This window comes from Chlamydotis macqueenii, chromosome 1, assembly GCF_036417535.1.
Source record: "Chlamydotis macqueenii isolate bChlMac1 chromosome 1, bChlMac1.mat, whole genome shotgun sequence".
NCBI classification, from domain to species: domain Eukaryota; kingdom Metazoa; phylum Chordata; class Aves; order Otidiformes; family Otididae; genus Chlamydotis; species Chlamydotis macqueenii.
Genome location: NC_141556.1, coordinates 88,168,473 through 88,186,197, shown reverse-complemented (window position 1 = coordinate 88,186,197; position 17,725 = coordinate 88,168,473). Strand labels below are relative to the sequence as shown.

The window sequence follows — 17,725 nt, the reverse complement described above, 5'->3', positions numbered from 1 at the left end:
ATACCTGGAGATTTCTGAGAATTGCCCCACTTTAAGCACAGTTTCACACCTAGAGGATGTACTTCCAGTAGTTACCATACTGTTGTGCTTGTTGAACATATATTATGAAAGTGTATTACAATGAGCTTTGTAGTGTCTCCTTTGATTTAAAAACCCAAACAAACAAGAAAAAAAAATACAAACCTCAAACAGCCTCAATTAAAATAGTATGCAGGCATAACAAAGCCTCAAACTGGGAATCAAAACTGACTTCAGCTCCTGGCTTTGTCACTGACTGTTGTGAACTTGGACTCTTTACACTTCCAGGTTTCAAATTTTCTCATCAGTAGAGGAAGAACGATCCTCACTGCCTTCACACAGTACTATCGCTCCTCAGACAAAAACATACCTCCGTAAGATTAGTATTAACATATAATCTATTATTCTTTTACTTAAAGGTATTTTCCTCTTTAAAAAGCCAAATACAAATCAAAATGACTCATTGTATGTTGTTTAAAAATTCACTTTAAGTATGCTAGCATCCCCTTTGACTCTTGAGTATCTGAGAAGACCTGCAACTGGATTTAATTTCAGTCCTACTTCCTGCCCTCAGCTAGCCTCCTGTGACTTGAAGGCAGCTAAGCTTTACGTGCAAAAGTTCATAAAACTTGTGGTTTTTTAAATAAAAATTAACCAGACCATCAGCCTACCTACAGTCACAGAAGAGAAGGTGATAGGGACAAAACCTGAAGAGAGGCAGAGGTAAAAATATGAATTTTTATTCAGAGCACTTAGTGTATTTACAATAGAAAGTTTCTCTCTGGTCAAGGGATTAGAGACTAAAAAAAAAAAAAAAAAAAAATCCACGTTACAAGTGTGTGAACAACCTGCACCTGATGCAGGTTAATTGATTTTTGCTACTTCTGCTTCACCCAGAGTAATACCCATGAGAAAGCGATGGTGAGAGCCTGGCGATGATACCAATGTCTCTCATACCCAAGTAGCAATCACAGAATGCAGTTCAAGAAGTAGTGTGAAGTTATTCAACAGTTGCTAAAATACATATATATGTACACACACAGAGTCCCATTTGCGGTTAGATCAGACTCAGCGAATCGTTCATGGATAGATAAGCAGGTAGGACACAAGCCTACCGACCTGTCTGCAAGCACAGATTTGCAGGGGCGCTCACGCTACCAGGTACATAGGTACCTTCTCACTCAAGACAGACACACACATTCCTTTCCCCTCTGCACTTGGACAAACACACAGGCAGCTATTTTGTTAATGCTATCTTACATGGTTTCTAGGTACAGCAAAAACACTTGAGAAAAAAAAGCACCGACCCTCTCATCTTACTCGCTCGTTCAGAATCCTCACTCCTTCTGAACCTGAGGGAAATGCAGGTGCAGAAAAGATAACGTCCTCCCGTTTCTCAGAGAGCCACCACTTCTGAATCTCCAGGACTCTTTCCCCACAGCGATAACGAGTTGATGCCGAAAGGGGGCAATCCTCTCCTACTCCCAGAACCAGGCACATCCTCCCACCACTTCCCTTGAGTCAGATTTAGCAATCAAAGAGCTGCAATGTGAGCCAGTTCAACTGTCTGATCTTGCAGAGAAACAGATCTGCAAAAAGTGAGCGAGTACTTCACCCTCTGAACAGCCAGCTTAACCAAGGCACCCTTACAGGTTTACCCACCACATGGTGGGTGGAGCACTGTTTCAGCAACAACTTGTCTGTACAGTAGCGATCTATCAAGTCACTCTGAGCTCCTGTTTTTATTTTGTTCAGAGTTCACACACCACTTCCTTTATGAGGTGCTTTCCCTCTCCTTGGGAAAGGAGTTGTTGCAGAGGTCTGTCTTGGCTTAAAGGTGTTGAACTACATGGTGGTTGAGAAGCAAACCTAAGCCTTCCTTCAGCATAATCTGTTGCTGCCTCCAACAAACCCAGTTGAGGAGGGTTAGAAAGATAAGGAGGTATGGGAAAAGGAAGACAGGAAAGGAAGGGAGCCATGATCCTCTTCTAATAGTCATAACAAGGGCAACTAAAGCAGAAATAGATTAAAGATGGCTGTGGAGGCTGCAAGGTTGAGTAGAGTTCTGGTGTAGCAAAGCCTCTTGAATAGCTTCACTGCAGCCACTCAGCTCCATCTGGTTGAGAACACAGCTGATGTGCTCCACGGTTGCAGCATGGCCCATCTGCAGTTTCCACAGTCTAAGCATTTCATACTGGCCATCTCGTAAACGCCGATGCTCCATCTCAATTCGCTCTAGAACACAGTCACTCAAACCCAGACGCCTCACAAACTCTTTCCACCGAGATGGAGGTACGTGATCCACCACAGTGTAGAGAACGGCAGGGTCTGTGAAAAGAGAAGAAATAAAGTGTGGGAACCAGGACTGTGCAACCTCAAAGAGAATATGAATAATCCAAGGCTGGATGGGGCATTGCCCCAGCCTGTTCAGGTTTTCTACAGAGTAGTTACACAGACTCATGCGATGTCTAGGCTTGCTCTTATCCCTCAAAAAGCAATGGGAATGCTTCCATGTGCTCTTGTGTAAAGTTATGAGCAGAGCTGAGCACACACGCTTAGGGCCTTGCTGCCACACATTCCTGCCAGAAGAATGCTCTGGGTCACCATCCCAGAGGCATTAAGGCTGACAGCATGTCACCACATATGACAATCCATTTTGCTGGTAGGAAAAAGGGACGACACAAAGGCCTTGCATAAATGTTTTGCATATATAGGCTCACAGGCTCTGGGCATGCTTCTGCCTTTGTACTGTGCCATGCATGATGTATACATGCATGTCATGTACCCTGGGTAAGGTCTGTCCAACATCCTCCTAGCCACATCTGCATAATCAGGTTCTCATTTGCCTGGGGAAGGAGGGAAGAAGGATGGAGGAGTTTCACTTACTGTCTGGAAGCTGTGTCTTCCTGGCAGGTCTGACACAGTCTGGTAACTCATGTGAACTTTGCAGCAGAGGTGCAGGTGTTGCATTCACTGACAATTCTGTTTCCTTCTGGGGCTCCGGAAGAAGGATGGAAATTTCATTTACTTTTACCTCAACCTGAAAGACACGCTTTCTTAGTCCAGAATCACCCACAGCAGCACAATACACCAGTCTCCTGCAAGGAATCACTAGCTTTACATACTAAAACTTATCCAAGATAGGCGGGGAGCAGGTGCTAAGGTTTTAATTCTTCCTATATGCCTTATTTGAGCAGAAGGCACCAAAATTTCATTCCAGCAGAACTCAAGGAGTTTAACTCTACTTTGGCATCAAAAAATGGCAGTCTGGAAAAAATATTTGTTTACAAAATCAAGTAAGGCTGAGACCCGAAATCACCACCATTCCAGAAGCTCCACATGCCATCTTTTCTATCAGTTTTCTCTATAAGGCTTCGGAAACCCCACCTCAACTACTGCTTGGGCCCTGTTAATTGCAGAACAGCACTGGACCTGAGAGAACACTATGAAGCAGCACTGAGAGGCTTGTGGGGTCAAGATCTGACATGAAATAAATTAGTTAAGTCTTCCAAGCTCAGGGTATATAGGGAGAAAAATGGATTAAGGACCATCTATCTGAAAAAAAAAATGCATCCAGGAAGAAAAGAGCAAAAAGACAGGAGTTTGAAAAGCATCTTATAGAAGAGGGGAAATAAAATGGTAATGGCTCCACCCTCTACAGGAAAAGAATTCTGAATTAAACAGCCCTATTGCTCAGCTCATTTGAAAATACAAATGAAAAGAGCCCATGGGGAAAAATGTTACTCTGGATCCCAGGCTAACATAGTTGAAAGCAGAAGTTGAAAGGTCTTATACCCATCATCTTGCTCACCTCAGGTACTGGCTCCTTGGTTCTCTGTGGCAAAGAAACTTCAATGAAAAAAAAAAAAGGCAGAAATTATTTTCACTTCCTCTCATCCCAGAGAAAACAGGAAAGCAGCTGTTCACAATCTTGCACTCAAAAAAGTTTTACAGTAAAATGCACACGTCCCAGTAGTGAGTTCATGCATTTCCAGTCACAGCTACAGGCATGGATGCAGAGTTGCAAGAACTGCGCCAATAAGCTTAGCTGTCAAGTTCTCATGTTCCTCTGGCCTTGCAGCAAAGCAGAGTAACAAGATCCCACTTTTTCCCTCGTAGATGTGCGCATATACAAACACAGAGAATGATGTCTATCTCAATTAATATCACTGCATATGCTGCTGTACTCACCGCAAGAGGAGAAACACGATCGTATCCCATTTTCCTGGACCAGCTTCACTACTTTATTTACAATGTAGAGGACAGAGATAACTCCAAATATTGCAACGATAATGCCAAGAACAAGGCTCCCATCTGGACAAAAGGGAGATGGCAAATGAGTAAGTGACTGAGAAAGGAAGAGGTAAGCGCTAGAGGAAGAACAGCAAGTGAAGACATGCAAATGGTAGGGACAAAAAGAATAAGAGTTTGAGGGAGTGGAGAAAATAACACTTTACAAAAGGCATTAACAGAACAAAAGCCCACACTGAAAAGATTCCACTGTCCCTCTGTTCCCTTAGTACTCACTCAGCCCAGGTGAATTCGGTGAGGTAGTCACTGGGCTGTGACACTGCAGGCATTCTTCTCCAATGCAGCTGAAAGAGCAAATCAGAGTGAGCGTGCATGAAATGAAACACTAGCCATTTGCAACAATCCCTAGTAACAGACAAGTCAAGATGAGCCCGCAAAGCATAGCAATGCAGTGTGGCTAGTGACTTAGGGTTCTTAGTGGGCTGATGCCTACACACAGAGAAGACGAGGGGGTGGCAGAGGGGAAGACCCAATTGCCCCAGAAAGGCAGGATGTTGTAAAGTTATGTCAAGATGGACAGAGCCTTGAGAAAAATTTCCTCCCCCTGTGGGGCTTGTATTTGCTGTCTGTCCTACTCAGTGAAAGGGCATACAGAGAAAAAAACCTCACCTGTTGCAAGGTTTGCAAACATTACTAAGTGTCAGGAAAAATCCAGGCTTACACCTGCAAATTGCGTCTCTGTTCTTTGAACCTGTAGAGAAAAGAAGAAACCATTGCCATAATCTGGACAGAGAAGAAAAAAAAAAGGAGAAAAACTCGCTTCAAGATGAGGAGATTATCCCTCTTTGAGCTTGGAGAATTGCTACTGAAGAAGAGAAAGAGGATTCAGTCTTTGTCTGAAGATAGGACTAGAGGAGGATAAAAATAATAAAAAATAAGGGTACCACTATGCAGGTAGGTCGAGGGCCTCTGTAGAGGCTTGGAAAGGGACTAAAATTACAGTGCAGCTGACATTGGTCTAATGAATAATGACAGTTCCCGTGCAAAAGTGGGGAAAGTCACTCAAGTTCAAGCGTGACAGGAAGGGGAAATCACATTAGTCAGACAAAGATGAGGGAGAAGTGGTCCCTGAGCAGCTGGGACTGGTGAGGAAGTCAGTTCGGGCAGGGAGAAATCACTTCAAGCCACAGGACACATACCTTCCCTCGTGATCTGCTATGCTGTGAGTGGAAGGGGTAAGAAATGAAAGAGCTATTGCTTCTAAGGCATATTATGAAGATTGAGTAAAACAGGTGCAGGGAGGAGCAGACAATAATGATGGAAGGACATAAAGTTGCATGAGGGGAGGGAAAAAGGTACTAGAACAAGCAGCATGCATTCTGCGGCAAGGGAGGGACAGGACTAAAACAGTTCTACATCAGCCAAGAAGGAAGAAAGTTGCTCAAGGGCAGCATACAGTGATGACCCTTGAGGACAGGCATAAGCATGGAAACTGTGACAGAGAAAGGTAACCGAGCACCAGAGGGAACGCATTCACCAGTGAGACAGCAAATCTCATACTAGGCAAGGTAAGAGATGGGAAAGGGATCAGGAGAAGCAGAATTTGCAAAGAAGAGAGGATAGCTTTAGGACAACAAGGTAAGGAGCATTTAAGGGACATGAACAGAATTAGACTATAGCACAAAGCAGAGGGTGGCAAGCAGTATTTGGTTACGATCTCTGATTCCTGACTGGAGATGAGGCAGCTTGGGATAGCTAACACAGGTACTTCTCCTAGACACCTGCACCATCCCAGGCCATGCCCAATGCCAGTGGGTGCAGCTTAGCATTACCTGAGCAGCTTTTTACTTTAAAATACTGCACAGTACACTGTGGTGGTTCAGCAGCTGACTGACAAGCAGTTCAAACTGGTCACTGGGATCAGTGGTATTTTCAACCATTGTACTCAACAGTGCTTCCAGCAGTTGGTGAGGGAAATGCAATGAGCATCGGGAGAAAGACAAAAGGGGGAAATCTGCTCTACAGCATAAAGACCTTGCTTCAGTACATGCAAGGCAGAGGTACCAAAATTAAGTAGAAAATATCTCCTAACAACAGCCAAAACTGAGAAACCATTCAGGTACAAAAGGAAGGTAGAAACTGTGACAAAAAATAGGGATTGATGCTAAGGCAGACAAAAAATGACAGTCCTTCTGGGGAAAGGGGGTAGGCAAAACCAAGAGTTGTTCCAAAATGACAATCACTTCAGGGTAAGGCGCTGCAGGGTGTCAGAAAGCGAAGAGAGGGCTGCTAACGTCTACCCTAGTACAGCATGTCCGTACTGGAGCCATATCCATGCCATACTCACAGCTGGCAATAATCCCGTTGGCACATGAGCTGCAGTTCCTACAGTGGAAGAGATCGGGCAGGCCAATCTGGTACTGATTCTTCCGACAGCCGCATACAGTATCTTGCTTTGGAGTGCATGGGGTCTCTACTATCTGCTGGAATTCTGAGGAAAGAAAGGAGAAGTGATTATTCCAACCTCTTCCTTCACCTTCAGCTGAGAGCACTGTTACAATGACAGGTATTGTTATCCCCTAATATTCCCAGAAATGGGACAAAAAGGCCTGCAAACTGTCTCTCAGACTGTATTAATTTGGTAACCTTTATTTGTGCTGCCCCCCAATCCATTCCCACACGTTGTCCTTCTGCCCATTCAGTTGCTTACTTTTCCAAGTTTCCTTGCTCACCTTCCATCCTCTCTAGCCCCTCACCCACCACTACCACCCATTTTCCTATAGACAACTCACCTGTACGGCAATGTGTACACTGGAAGCATTTAGACATGGTGTTATCAACAGCTGTGAATGTGCCATTAGCACATGGAAGACAGACAGGTGCCTTGCCAGGCCGATCACAGTCTTTCGCCTTGTAGGTACCTGCAAGAGAATTACTTAACAGAGCTCTGACAGGAAGGCAAACATGTTGTCTTAGGGAGGACAGGAGTCACTGATTCCTCAGAAAAAGCCTAGAGTTGATAGCATAAGGATTAACCATCAGGACACTGACAGACCAAAAGAAGAGACAAGGAATAAGAATTTATCTGGCTAGGGACAGGTACCAAGGAAAGGGAGCACTGATGTAGCTGTAGGACAGAGACAGTTTGAGAGTCTAGGACAGGGAAATGCCTCTAAGGTGAAGGTCACTATTACTGTACTTATTTAACATACCTGCATGGCACCTCATGCAGCAGTGGGTCCTCCTAGGATGTAGGTATTGTCCTAATTGACACTGCATCTGCCTCTTTTCTCTCCTCAAGGGGTTAGAGGGGTCTCTTCCATCCAAAGCTACCCGATGGACTTGCAGTGTATATGGCACCGGAGCAATTCCTACAGATTCCTTCGTCAACACGCAGACAAATGTTAGGATAACCTGTAAATATAGAGGGAGAGAGGGAAAGAAAAAGGGAGAGAAACAAGGTGAGAAAACACAATATCCCTGTGTCAGCTGCACAGCTGACTTTAGCACTTACAACTAAATCTTATATTCTAACAGTGAGTTCAATTGACTTGACCAATTCTGATACCAGGACCCTTCACTGGTAAAAGTGTGTGGGGGGATTATTTACAAAAAAAAAAAAAAAAAAACAACAATCCCATGCCTGTCATCTGCGTTATTAATATGCCATACAATGGCCTGTATGACAAACTGGTTGTATATAAGCAAATACTTTTTGTGATGTGCAATTTATAGATGGAATGCCTTGAAATGCTGCAGCTTGCAAGAAAGTTACTCAAGAACAAATGAATGTTTTTATTAAGGAATGCAGTAAGACTGCCCATCTAGAAACCGTTCCAGAGAGAAGAATGCATCCAGTACGTGCAGTTCTACTGAATAAATAAACCAAATAGGAAGTTTAGAATAAGAAGGCAGAGGAGGATCTCACTGCATGCAAAGTATAAAAAGCTTCCAAAACTCCTCCTAAGCAAGCTAGCCCTAGAAACATGGGAAAGTTAGGTTTTCAACTTCTCCACCCATCAAACATCCATTGCTTTTGAACTGCAGCTGTTAACATTCAGTTTGAATAGTCTGCCACAGAAATGTGCACTTTTTTCTTTTTTTTTTAAATTCCTTTAAGATTTACTTTCTATTTTTCATTTTGAAGATGCTGTTGTCAAGAACTTTACAGAAATATTAAGATTGGCATGACTGTAGTACGACTGAAAGAGTGTGAGTGTGTGTACTCACACACACACAGAGGAAGGAACAGCAGAACAAGGGGTTAAAAGAACAGCCTGTACCGATAATGATGGACACCATTCCCCAAATATTTTTTTTCAGGACACTATTCCCAGCAGCAAAATTGAGAAACACGCAGTTTATGTCATGGCTAAAAGGTCTACACTCTAGTAGGACCACAGCGTAGATGACTCATCACCAAACACCCTGCACCAGGAAGATGGTAATAAGATTGCCGCATATCACAAACACAATTCCCTTTGCCTGTTGGCCCAACAGAAAAATAGACCCTAAGCATGTATTTCAAACACACAGTTAGATAAGGAAAAAACATACCATAACAAAAAGGTTAAAAAAAAAAAAAACAACACAACAAAAATTAACCCAACAAAACGAGGAAACAACTTGGCCCGAGATTTATGGAGCCTGAAGTCAGCAAGTTTCTGTGGCAAAGGCCCATCCCATACCAGCTGATGACTCCCGAAGGGTATGATGGACTTGTCCAAAAACTAGTTTGTTGTGCCATGAAGAACCTCAGTGGTACAATGAAGACTTGACAGCCACCGTCCCTTGTCATGTGTCGCACATAAGCGATCCTGGCCACACCGTCTGGACATACACATGTTGGCACTTCTGAGTATGTCACAGACAGTGTGTGCCAATGTGGTCTATGCATCAGATCGTGTGAATGCATGAAAATCAACTCTTTTTTTTTTTGTAAATAAGTACCACCCTGCCCCATCCATACAATCTCACACTGAGTTTTGCTATGCTAACTTTCCTACATTGTAATATGTTCACAGCTTGCTTTTTTGCAAGCAGCAAGACACACAGCTATACAGGCACACCTTCAGAGTTCTGTTTCTTTTTGCCTTTTCAGCTAGGAGAGTTACAGCAAAAGCAAAGTAAACCAATAAGGGGAAACCACAATGCTGATACCAATTTTGTGGTTGCAAGTTTAAGAAAGGATAAGCAAAATGAGATGGCTGACAGCTCCATGCTGTCCTGTTTCTCTCTCAAAATTAAAGCCTTGAGGGAGAAAGGTACATACATGAAAGCTACTTAAAACCTCAAGAAGGATAGGAGTTTGCAACTCCGACAAAACAAAAACCTTGTTTTTCAGAGAGCTTTGTCATACAAAGACATTCAATAGGCCAGATGCTAAAATGGTGAACAGGAAATAAAGAGAACCACACACTTAAGTAGCTATCGTTTCAGACTTAATTAGCTGACCACAGGATAAATGCAAGCACTCCAACAACAACTCAGTAAGAAATAAAACTCGTTTCAGCAGCTGATAGTCTTTCAAGATTGACTGCTTGCAGGAAAATGGGTAAAAGATCATTCACACAGATGGTCTGACAGCAACAATTAAAGAATCCCGATTCTCTACCAAATTATTAATCCCCTGACATGAGAGTATATCAAGCCAAAAAAAAAACCACAAAGAAAATTGGTCAGATACACCTTCAAAAACCAAAGAAAACAGGACAGGTGTTTTCAGTTTTTCAGATTAAGTGAAAGCGTGTCTGTAAGTGTAATCAAAGGAGAGTTAACACATTATTACTGATCAAAATCTGAGGAACAGAGAGTCACAGACCACAAGTGACTCACCAAACAATGACTCGGCCTTCCAGAAAAATCACTCACACAGAGGAAAAAAAAAAAAAAAAAAAACACCACCATCTTAAGCAGCTCCTCAAGCTATTCAGCAGTACACTGATTTATACCAATGACAGACTTTAAAAATTCAGGAAATACATGAAATTAGAATAGAATAGACTATTTCAGTTGGAAGGGACCTACAATGATCATCTAGTCCAACAGCCTGACCACTTCAGAGCTAAGTTAGTGCATGTTGTTAAGGGCACTGTCCAAATGCCCCTCAAACACTGACAGGCTTGGGGCATTGACTACCTCTGTAGGAAGCCTGTTCCAGTATCTGACCACCCTCTCAGTAAAGAAATGCGTCCTAACATCCCGTCTAAACCTCTCCTGGCACAGCACTGTACCATTCCCACACATCCTGTCACTGGATACCAGGGAGAAGAGATCAGCACCTCCCGCTTCACCTCCCCTCCTCAGGAAGCTGTAGGGAGCAATGAGGTCACCCCTCAGCCTCCTTTTCTCCAAACTAGACAAGCCCAGAGTCCTCAGCCGCTCCTCACAGGACATGGCTTCCAGCCCTTCCACCAGCTTTGCTGCCCTCCTCTGGATGCATTCAAGGACCTTCACATCCTTCTAAAATTGTGGGGCCCAGAACTCCACACAGCACTCGAGGTGAGGTCACACCAACACTAAATACAGCGGGATAATCGTCTCTTTTGACCGGCTGGTTATGTGGCGTTTGATGCACCCCAGGATGCGGTTTGCCCTCTTGGCTGCCAGGGCACACTGCTGATGCCTATTGAGTCAGCTGTCAACCAGCACCCCCAGATCCCTTTCTTTGGGGCTGCTCTCCAGCCACTGCTCTCCCAATTTATACTTCTGCCTAGTGTTACTCTGTCCCAGGTGCAGAATCTGGCATTCGGACTTGTTAAATTGCATCCCATTAATCAGTGCCCAGTGCTCCAATCTACCCAGATCCCTCTGCAAGACATCTTAGCCCTTGAGAGAGTCAACAGCATCTCCCAGTTCGGTATCACGAGCAACTCCTGCATCCAGATCATTGATAAATATATTGAATAGAACTGGCCCTAGAATTGAACCCTGAGCAGCACTGCTGGTGACCGGTCACCAGCCAGATGTAGCCCCATTTACCAGGCATTGAAACCTCAAGTCATTGATAACAGCTCACCAAGGCAAAGTTTAGAAACTGAAATAAGGTGGCTTTCCATCATTAGATTTATAAAATGCTCTGACTCCACTCACCAGGGTAAAGAACGAGTATCTACTAACCAATGCTGCATAGAAAAGCAAAGAGTATGTATTACCTAAGCCGAACGATAATTCAAACCACCAAACCACATCATGCACACCAGTGATTCACATTTTTAGTGAGCAGGGACTGCCCAGGAGAGGGGGAGGGGAAATGTCAGCAGAAACTCTAGGTTTTACTTATGAAACTGCTGCAGAAATAAACAAAATATGGCAGATGAAAACCAGAACGCTGCTTCTGTAAATCATTCCACCCCTCCGGATGACAGCTATGTGCCCACACAGTCTCCTCACAACCCTAATTCCTTCTCATGTCTCACACCAGCACTTACCGCCTGACAGCTACAGTGAAGAAAAAAAAAAAAAAAAACACTGCACAAGCCCAAAAGATCTTCTACGTAAACTTTTGGCATCTGAGTTAAGAGCCCCTGCACCATCTTCAACCTCAAATATTCTTGAGTTACTGCCACCACTACAATTCACATCCTTGCTGCTACTTCTGCCTCACCAGACCACGCAGAGAACTACAAGTGAGATGGCATCTCTGCAAGACTAAGTCAAAGAAATAGCAAAGATAAAAGTGCAAGATGCAAGAAAGATTGGGGAGAGGAAGGAAGAAATATGAAGGGACCATATAGAGCACTGTTCTCAGGCCAAGGAGAAAGAAGGCGCAGTATCTGAAAGAGAGGGACATCGCAGGGAAGCACAGCATATCAGGGCTACAGTATTGTCACCTGCCAATGTCCACAAGGCTAGGAAATACCAAATTACTCAGCATGGATGGCACAGCTCTGTATCACGCGCTCTGCCCTCCCTTTGCGGAGCTGTAGCCCTGCTGCTATCTGCAAGGCTCTTTGCCCTCAAGGAGAAGGGTGGAAGAAGCAAGTAGTGACACACAGGTATGGCGGTATCATGGGAAAGAGAAGATGGAGAGGGTTGTGTTGGGAGCAAGACTCCCCTGTTCCAGAAAGCCAGTGGATGCCTAGAGGTGTCCAGAGAGGAACAAGGCTGGTTACAGAAAGCAGACTGACTGGGCTGAGAAGGATTAGACAACACATGGGTCAGGGCAATCCCAAGCACAAATACAGGCTTGGGGATGAAGGGATTGAGAGCAGCCTTGTGGAGAAGGACTTGGGAGTGCTGGTGGACAAGAAGCTCAACATGAGCCAGCAACGCGCACTTGCAGCCCAGAAAGCCAAATGTATACTGGGCTGCATCAAGAGGAGTGTAGCCAGCAGACTGAGGGAGGTGATTCGGGCCTTCTACTCCGCTCTCGTGAGACCACTCCTGGAGTACTGCATCCAGTTCTGGAGCTCCTAACATAAGAAGGAGCTGTTGGAGCAAGTCCAGGAGGGCCACGAAGATGATAAGAGGGCTGGAGCACCTCTCCTATGAGGACAGGCTGAGAGAGCTGGGGCTGTTCAGCCTGGAGAAGAGCAGGTGCTGGGGAGACCTTATAGCTGCCTTCCAGTAACTAAAGGGAGCCTACAGGAAAGACAGGCAAAAAGTCTGCAGCAGGGCCTGTTGTGACAGGACAAGGGGTAACCATTTTAAAACAGAGGGAGGTAGATTCATCAGGACATCAGGAAATTTTTTATTTACAATGAGAGTGATAGAACACTGGAACAGGTTGCCCAGAGGATGACCTTTAAAAGTCCCTTCCAATCCTAACGATTCTGACTCTAGGTGGGAAAGCAACTTCAGCACCTTGAGATCCCACATCTGTTCACATGAACTAACAGGAATGCAATAGTTGCTGGAACAGATGCTCAGGTATTAGTATTCCAAAAAAATTCAAATAGTATTGCCCATCACTAGGCTAATGTTTAAAATAGTTCCAAATTAACAGTTCCCATAGTTTAAATCTCCTTAATACAAAAGCATAAAGCTGAAAATTTCAGAATAAAACAATTTTATAAATCCAGATGTGCTGTTCAAATACAGAGATTGGGAGCCTTACTCATTTTTTGTACACACCAAACATATTCATCATGTAATAAAGAGTTTCCCCACCAACAATTTATTCAACTGCTTCTCTCAAGAAGACTTCCGTTTTGCTAATTACTTTTTTAAATGAAAGGACTCCCTGCAAATAAAAGGTATCCCAAGTCATTAGAATTTCTCAAATATTTCTTAATAGAAACTTCCCTTTGCTAAAGAATTCAACATGACACACACCAATGCACAAGTAATCTACGTATCAGTCATCTCATCTGTAAGCCTTTTTGATGAGTCACAAAAAAATCAGACAGCTTCAAAGTTAAGGAAAAAACAGAGATCCTGCTCAGAGTAATGAGCTACCAAAGAAAACAGAGTGCAAGATTACCCTTATCTTCCTTGACTGCTTCTGCCATTTCCAAAAGCTCTTACAGGTTTGCATTTTTGCAGTTTGCTATATAAAGATGCTTGGGAAACCAGAACTTCTGCTTTACACATTGAGAAATGTGTATTAAAGCAACATTTACAGGAACCTTTTCTTATTGCTCACTAAAACCTGGAAAGAAGGATACAAGAGCTATTATTATAAACCATCCTCCATTTTATGAAGATCAGATGGAGCAATGCTGTATTTTAGGCCTTGTCTAAAATCAGGAGACTGATAATAGCTTTCATGCAATGAAGAAAGGTCTTAGAAATCTTAATAAAAACCCACAAAATTTTGATTTATCTATAAAAGATCATGAACTTCACATCGTAAAGTGTCTGTATATACAGTATATAAAGTTAGAAGTTTTTAGTTCTTATTAGCAGAGATAAAGAAAAGAGTGAAAAAGAAAGTAGGTAATCACAACTGTAAGAAAATAACTTCTTAATTTTTCCTTAGAGGACATAGCAGTGAACACTATGTCAGAGTCCTAAGTCACAGACACGCAACACGCCAGTAGTTCACTCGCTTCTGTTCAGGGCTGATTTTAACAGTGGAGATGTTCAACCTCGCATCAGAGTGCCGTCGGAGCAAGAGCTGCAGGAAGGCCCAGTAGGGGCCTCCCCTTTCAATCCCGAGCTGATTTTCAGCTGGGCAGGAGCCCTTGGCTCTTGCCCATGCTATCCTGCAGCCATTCTCACGCCCCTTGTCAGTGACTCACCAGGTTAATTTTTTTTTAGGAGTCAGGTAACTGTCACATGCTGAGTCCTGTTCATTGGAACTGATACACTCCTGCTTGTTTTAACAGGGAAATGTAGCGACGCTGCTTTGAGACATGCTTTCTACTGCCAGGTTCCCAAGACGACAATAGAAAGCCCTGTGTCACCAAGGGTTCAAAGGAAGCAGTCAGTTTATGCATGGATGAGGCCAAGAGTATGGAAGAGAATACCAGACATCTGTCCCAAATAAAAGCAAAGCCCCTTTGTGATGACTAAAGAAAGTGGCTATGAAGGAGCTAAATGACAAAATTGGTATTACGTCAAATAACACTGCTAGTGCAGAAAACAGGTTACTTAATAAAAAGTAAGGGAAAGGCATCCAAACTGACAATACTGATTACTTGCAAGAACTTAAATTACTACATAATAGAAACTGGTACAGACCCACATACAAACATGTTCCATTTGGCTCAAAGTGGATGGTCATCAAGAATAGAAATTAAAATTAGATTAATAAGCGGATAAAAAGTGGAACGAACACAGTTGGACAAAGCAATCAGAAATGCAATCAAATGCTATGAATTATTAGGAAAAGATCTGAGGACAAAACGGAGAGTGTGGTTATGCCAATGTATAATTCCATAAGGTTTGAATCCAGACTACAGTTCTGGTGCCCAATCCTGAAAACATAAATTAGCCCAGATACAATACAGAGAAAGGTAATCCAGATGACCAGTGGTACAGAATGACAAAAAAAGACAGCTGCCATTTTTTCCACTGTGAAAGTTCAGAGTGCACAAGGAAAATACAGAGGACCTGGAAATGAGGTTAAGAAGAGGCAAAAAGAGAAAATGCATGGAAACAAGGTACAGAAAATTTTGAAGAATCAGAGGAAACATAAAAGAATCAGAAAACTAGAAGGGAGGCATCAAGGGAGTAAGAAAGGCCATGAAAGCAAATGTAGGATGACATGGAAAGTAAACGGAAGTGCATGGGACAGAGTGAGAATTGCAACACTGAAAAAAAAATATGATTTTATGGAAAAGATAATCTGTAATGAGTGAGCATGGTATAACTGAGAACTTTACATGGCCACATAAATAGGAGGGGAAAAACATCCTCTAAAAGAAAAATAAATACCACTGAAGGATACTCTTCCTCCAGCATATTATTTAACCAAAGACAATATAATGAATTTGGGGAATCCAATTTTTTTGGTACATTTTATTGTCAATAATATCAGTAATACCACATACAGCATCTGAGTTACAGCAGAATATATGCTATACTAAAGTCAGAAATATGCTTTTCCAGGTTTGTTATACTAAAGTCAGAAATATGCTTTTCCAGGTTTGTTATACTGAAGTCAGAAATATGCTTTTCCAGGTTTGCTAACTGCTTTGAAATCTGTATGCAAGCCATCTCAACAGTTGATGTATCCTACCTAGGTCCTGGGATGGTAAATGATCCAGTTTATTCAAGGTGTAGAGTGCTCCTACTACACAGTTTTAGTTGTGTGGTCTTGCCAGTGCTAGCTCTAACTCCATTACTTGGTTTCCAAAAGCTTCCAAGCACAAAAAATAAAACTTCTGGAAGAAGGTAACTTTGAGTAGGGCAGTCACAACTTTTAGACAGCAAATTAACAACTAACCCAACATTACAAGTCCAGTGCAGTCAAGTGTTTGTAACTAGGCTGCTCAGGAATTTAGGGATAAGTAGTTTGACCTTGTAACTTCTATACTAGAATTTAAAGCCATGTCATGATGCTAAGTGACTTCTCCCCTACCGTCATAGCTTTATCATGCAACTGCTGATAATGGACGGTCATTCATCTCTAGGAGCTGAGTTACTGATAAAACTCTCACAAGTTAACTTTTTCACCCACAAAATTACAACAAAGAGCTTAAAAATCTTGACTCGAGACACCCAAAAAGGCTAAAGAAGGTTTACCGGCAAAGGTAAACTTGCTTTTAAACTAATCCCACGGTTTGAGGCATAGATGCAGCCCGCTACTCTGTAGTTTGAAGACTGCAGGGCGGCAATCGAGGTTCCCTTGCTTTAATTACAGCAACGCGCCCGTCCCGTCCCCGGCCGCACAACTGCAGGCATCCGCACAGCCAAACGGGGCCGGTTGTGTCGGGGCCGGGCCGGGCCGGGCCGGACCGTCCCCCCCAGAGCCCCGCACACTGGAGGTGGGAGCCGAGCCCAGCTCGAGCCCGCTGGGCTCCGCGCCTGGCGAGTTAACGGTCACGCCGCGCGCCCCAGGAAATCCTCCGCCATTCCTGTAAATCCAGCCGCCTTTTCACTGACACAGAGATAAATCCCGGAAACGGCGGCGAATCCAGCGCCCAGCGGCGGGGGAGGAGGGGGTGCCAAGCACCGCCGGCCAAGCCTCAGCTGCCCCGCAGCGCCGCTGCCCGGTTACACAGCAGTCGGACAGGCGACGGCGCGACAGGCGAGGCTCCGCTTCCTGACCGCCGGCCGTGCCGGTACCAGCTTCTCCCTCCGCAGCACAAAATGGTTCCCCGGCCGCTACGCCCCCACGGGGAAGCCAAAGCTCCCGGGAGGAGAAAGCGAGCTGCCCGAAGACCCGCAGCGACGGGGAGCCCTGCGGCTGCGAGGAGGGGCGAAGGCAGCCCGAGCCTAAACGCCCCACGGCGGGGCAAGGCAACCGGCTGCAGCTCTGGGGAAAAAGGCCCACAAATCGCCCGCTGCGGGACCGGAGGCTGCCTGCCGCCGGGGCACGGTCCCGTCCCGCGGGGAGCGGCGAAACCCCCCCGCCGTGACTTACCGTCCCCAGCGAGCTGCGAGGCAGCGCCGGGCGGCGCATGGCTCCGCGGCCCGCTACGTCCCCATGGCAGGGGGTCCCCCGCATCCAGAGGAAGCCGCCCCAGCCCTGCCCAGCCCCGGCCGGAGCAGCGCGGAGCGAAACTACTCGGTCTTCCAACTTCCTGCCGGTTGCAGGCAAGAGGGCGGCGAGCGGGAGGCGGCCTTGGGGCAGCGCCCCGCCCGCACCCAGCGGCAGCTTTCCTTAAAAATGTGAGACGGACAAGCTGAAGAAAAGACAACCGACGACGAGTATGGCGTGGGTAAAGCTGGTAGAAAGCACACGGAAAAGGAGTCAAAGGAGAGTCACGGTAGTCTTACAATTTCCTGGAACGAGCGTTTCGCCTGTCAGACGCACTTTTAACGTTAAGTCTGTGTGAAACTTAACCACGTAGTAGTAAAATAACTCTTTGCATCTAAACTGCCCTGTCAGCACCTAAATAATATT

At 44.5% G+C, this 17,725-nt stretch overlaps 1 protein-coding gene across 1 annotated transcript; it reads right to left on the bottom strand.

The window, feature by feature from the left end:
* Window positions 1-742: 742 nt before the first annotated feature.
* On the bottom strand, window positions 743-17,377 carry TNFRSF1A (TNF receptor superfamily member 1A). The gene is made up of 10 exons (XM_086760857.1): window positions 17,243-17,377; window positions 7,482-7,683; window positions 7,062-7,190; window positions 6,617-6,760; window positions 4,939-5,020; window positions 4,546-4,613; window positions 4,210-4,332; window positions 3,830-3,867; window positions 2,905-3,058; window positions 743-2,346 (listed from the first exon to the last, which is right to left on the bottom strand). Exons 1-10 carry the CDS (start codon window positions 17,324-17,326, stop codon window positions 2,045-2,047), a joined length of 1,326 nt encoding a protein of 441 aa, XP_086616983.1. The 5' UTR covers window positions 17,327-17,377; the 3' UTR covers window positions 743-2,044.
* Window positions 17,378-17,725: the final 348 nt, after the last annotated feature.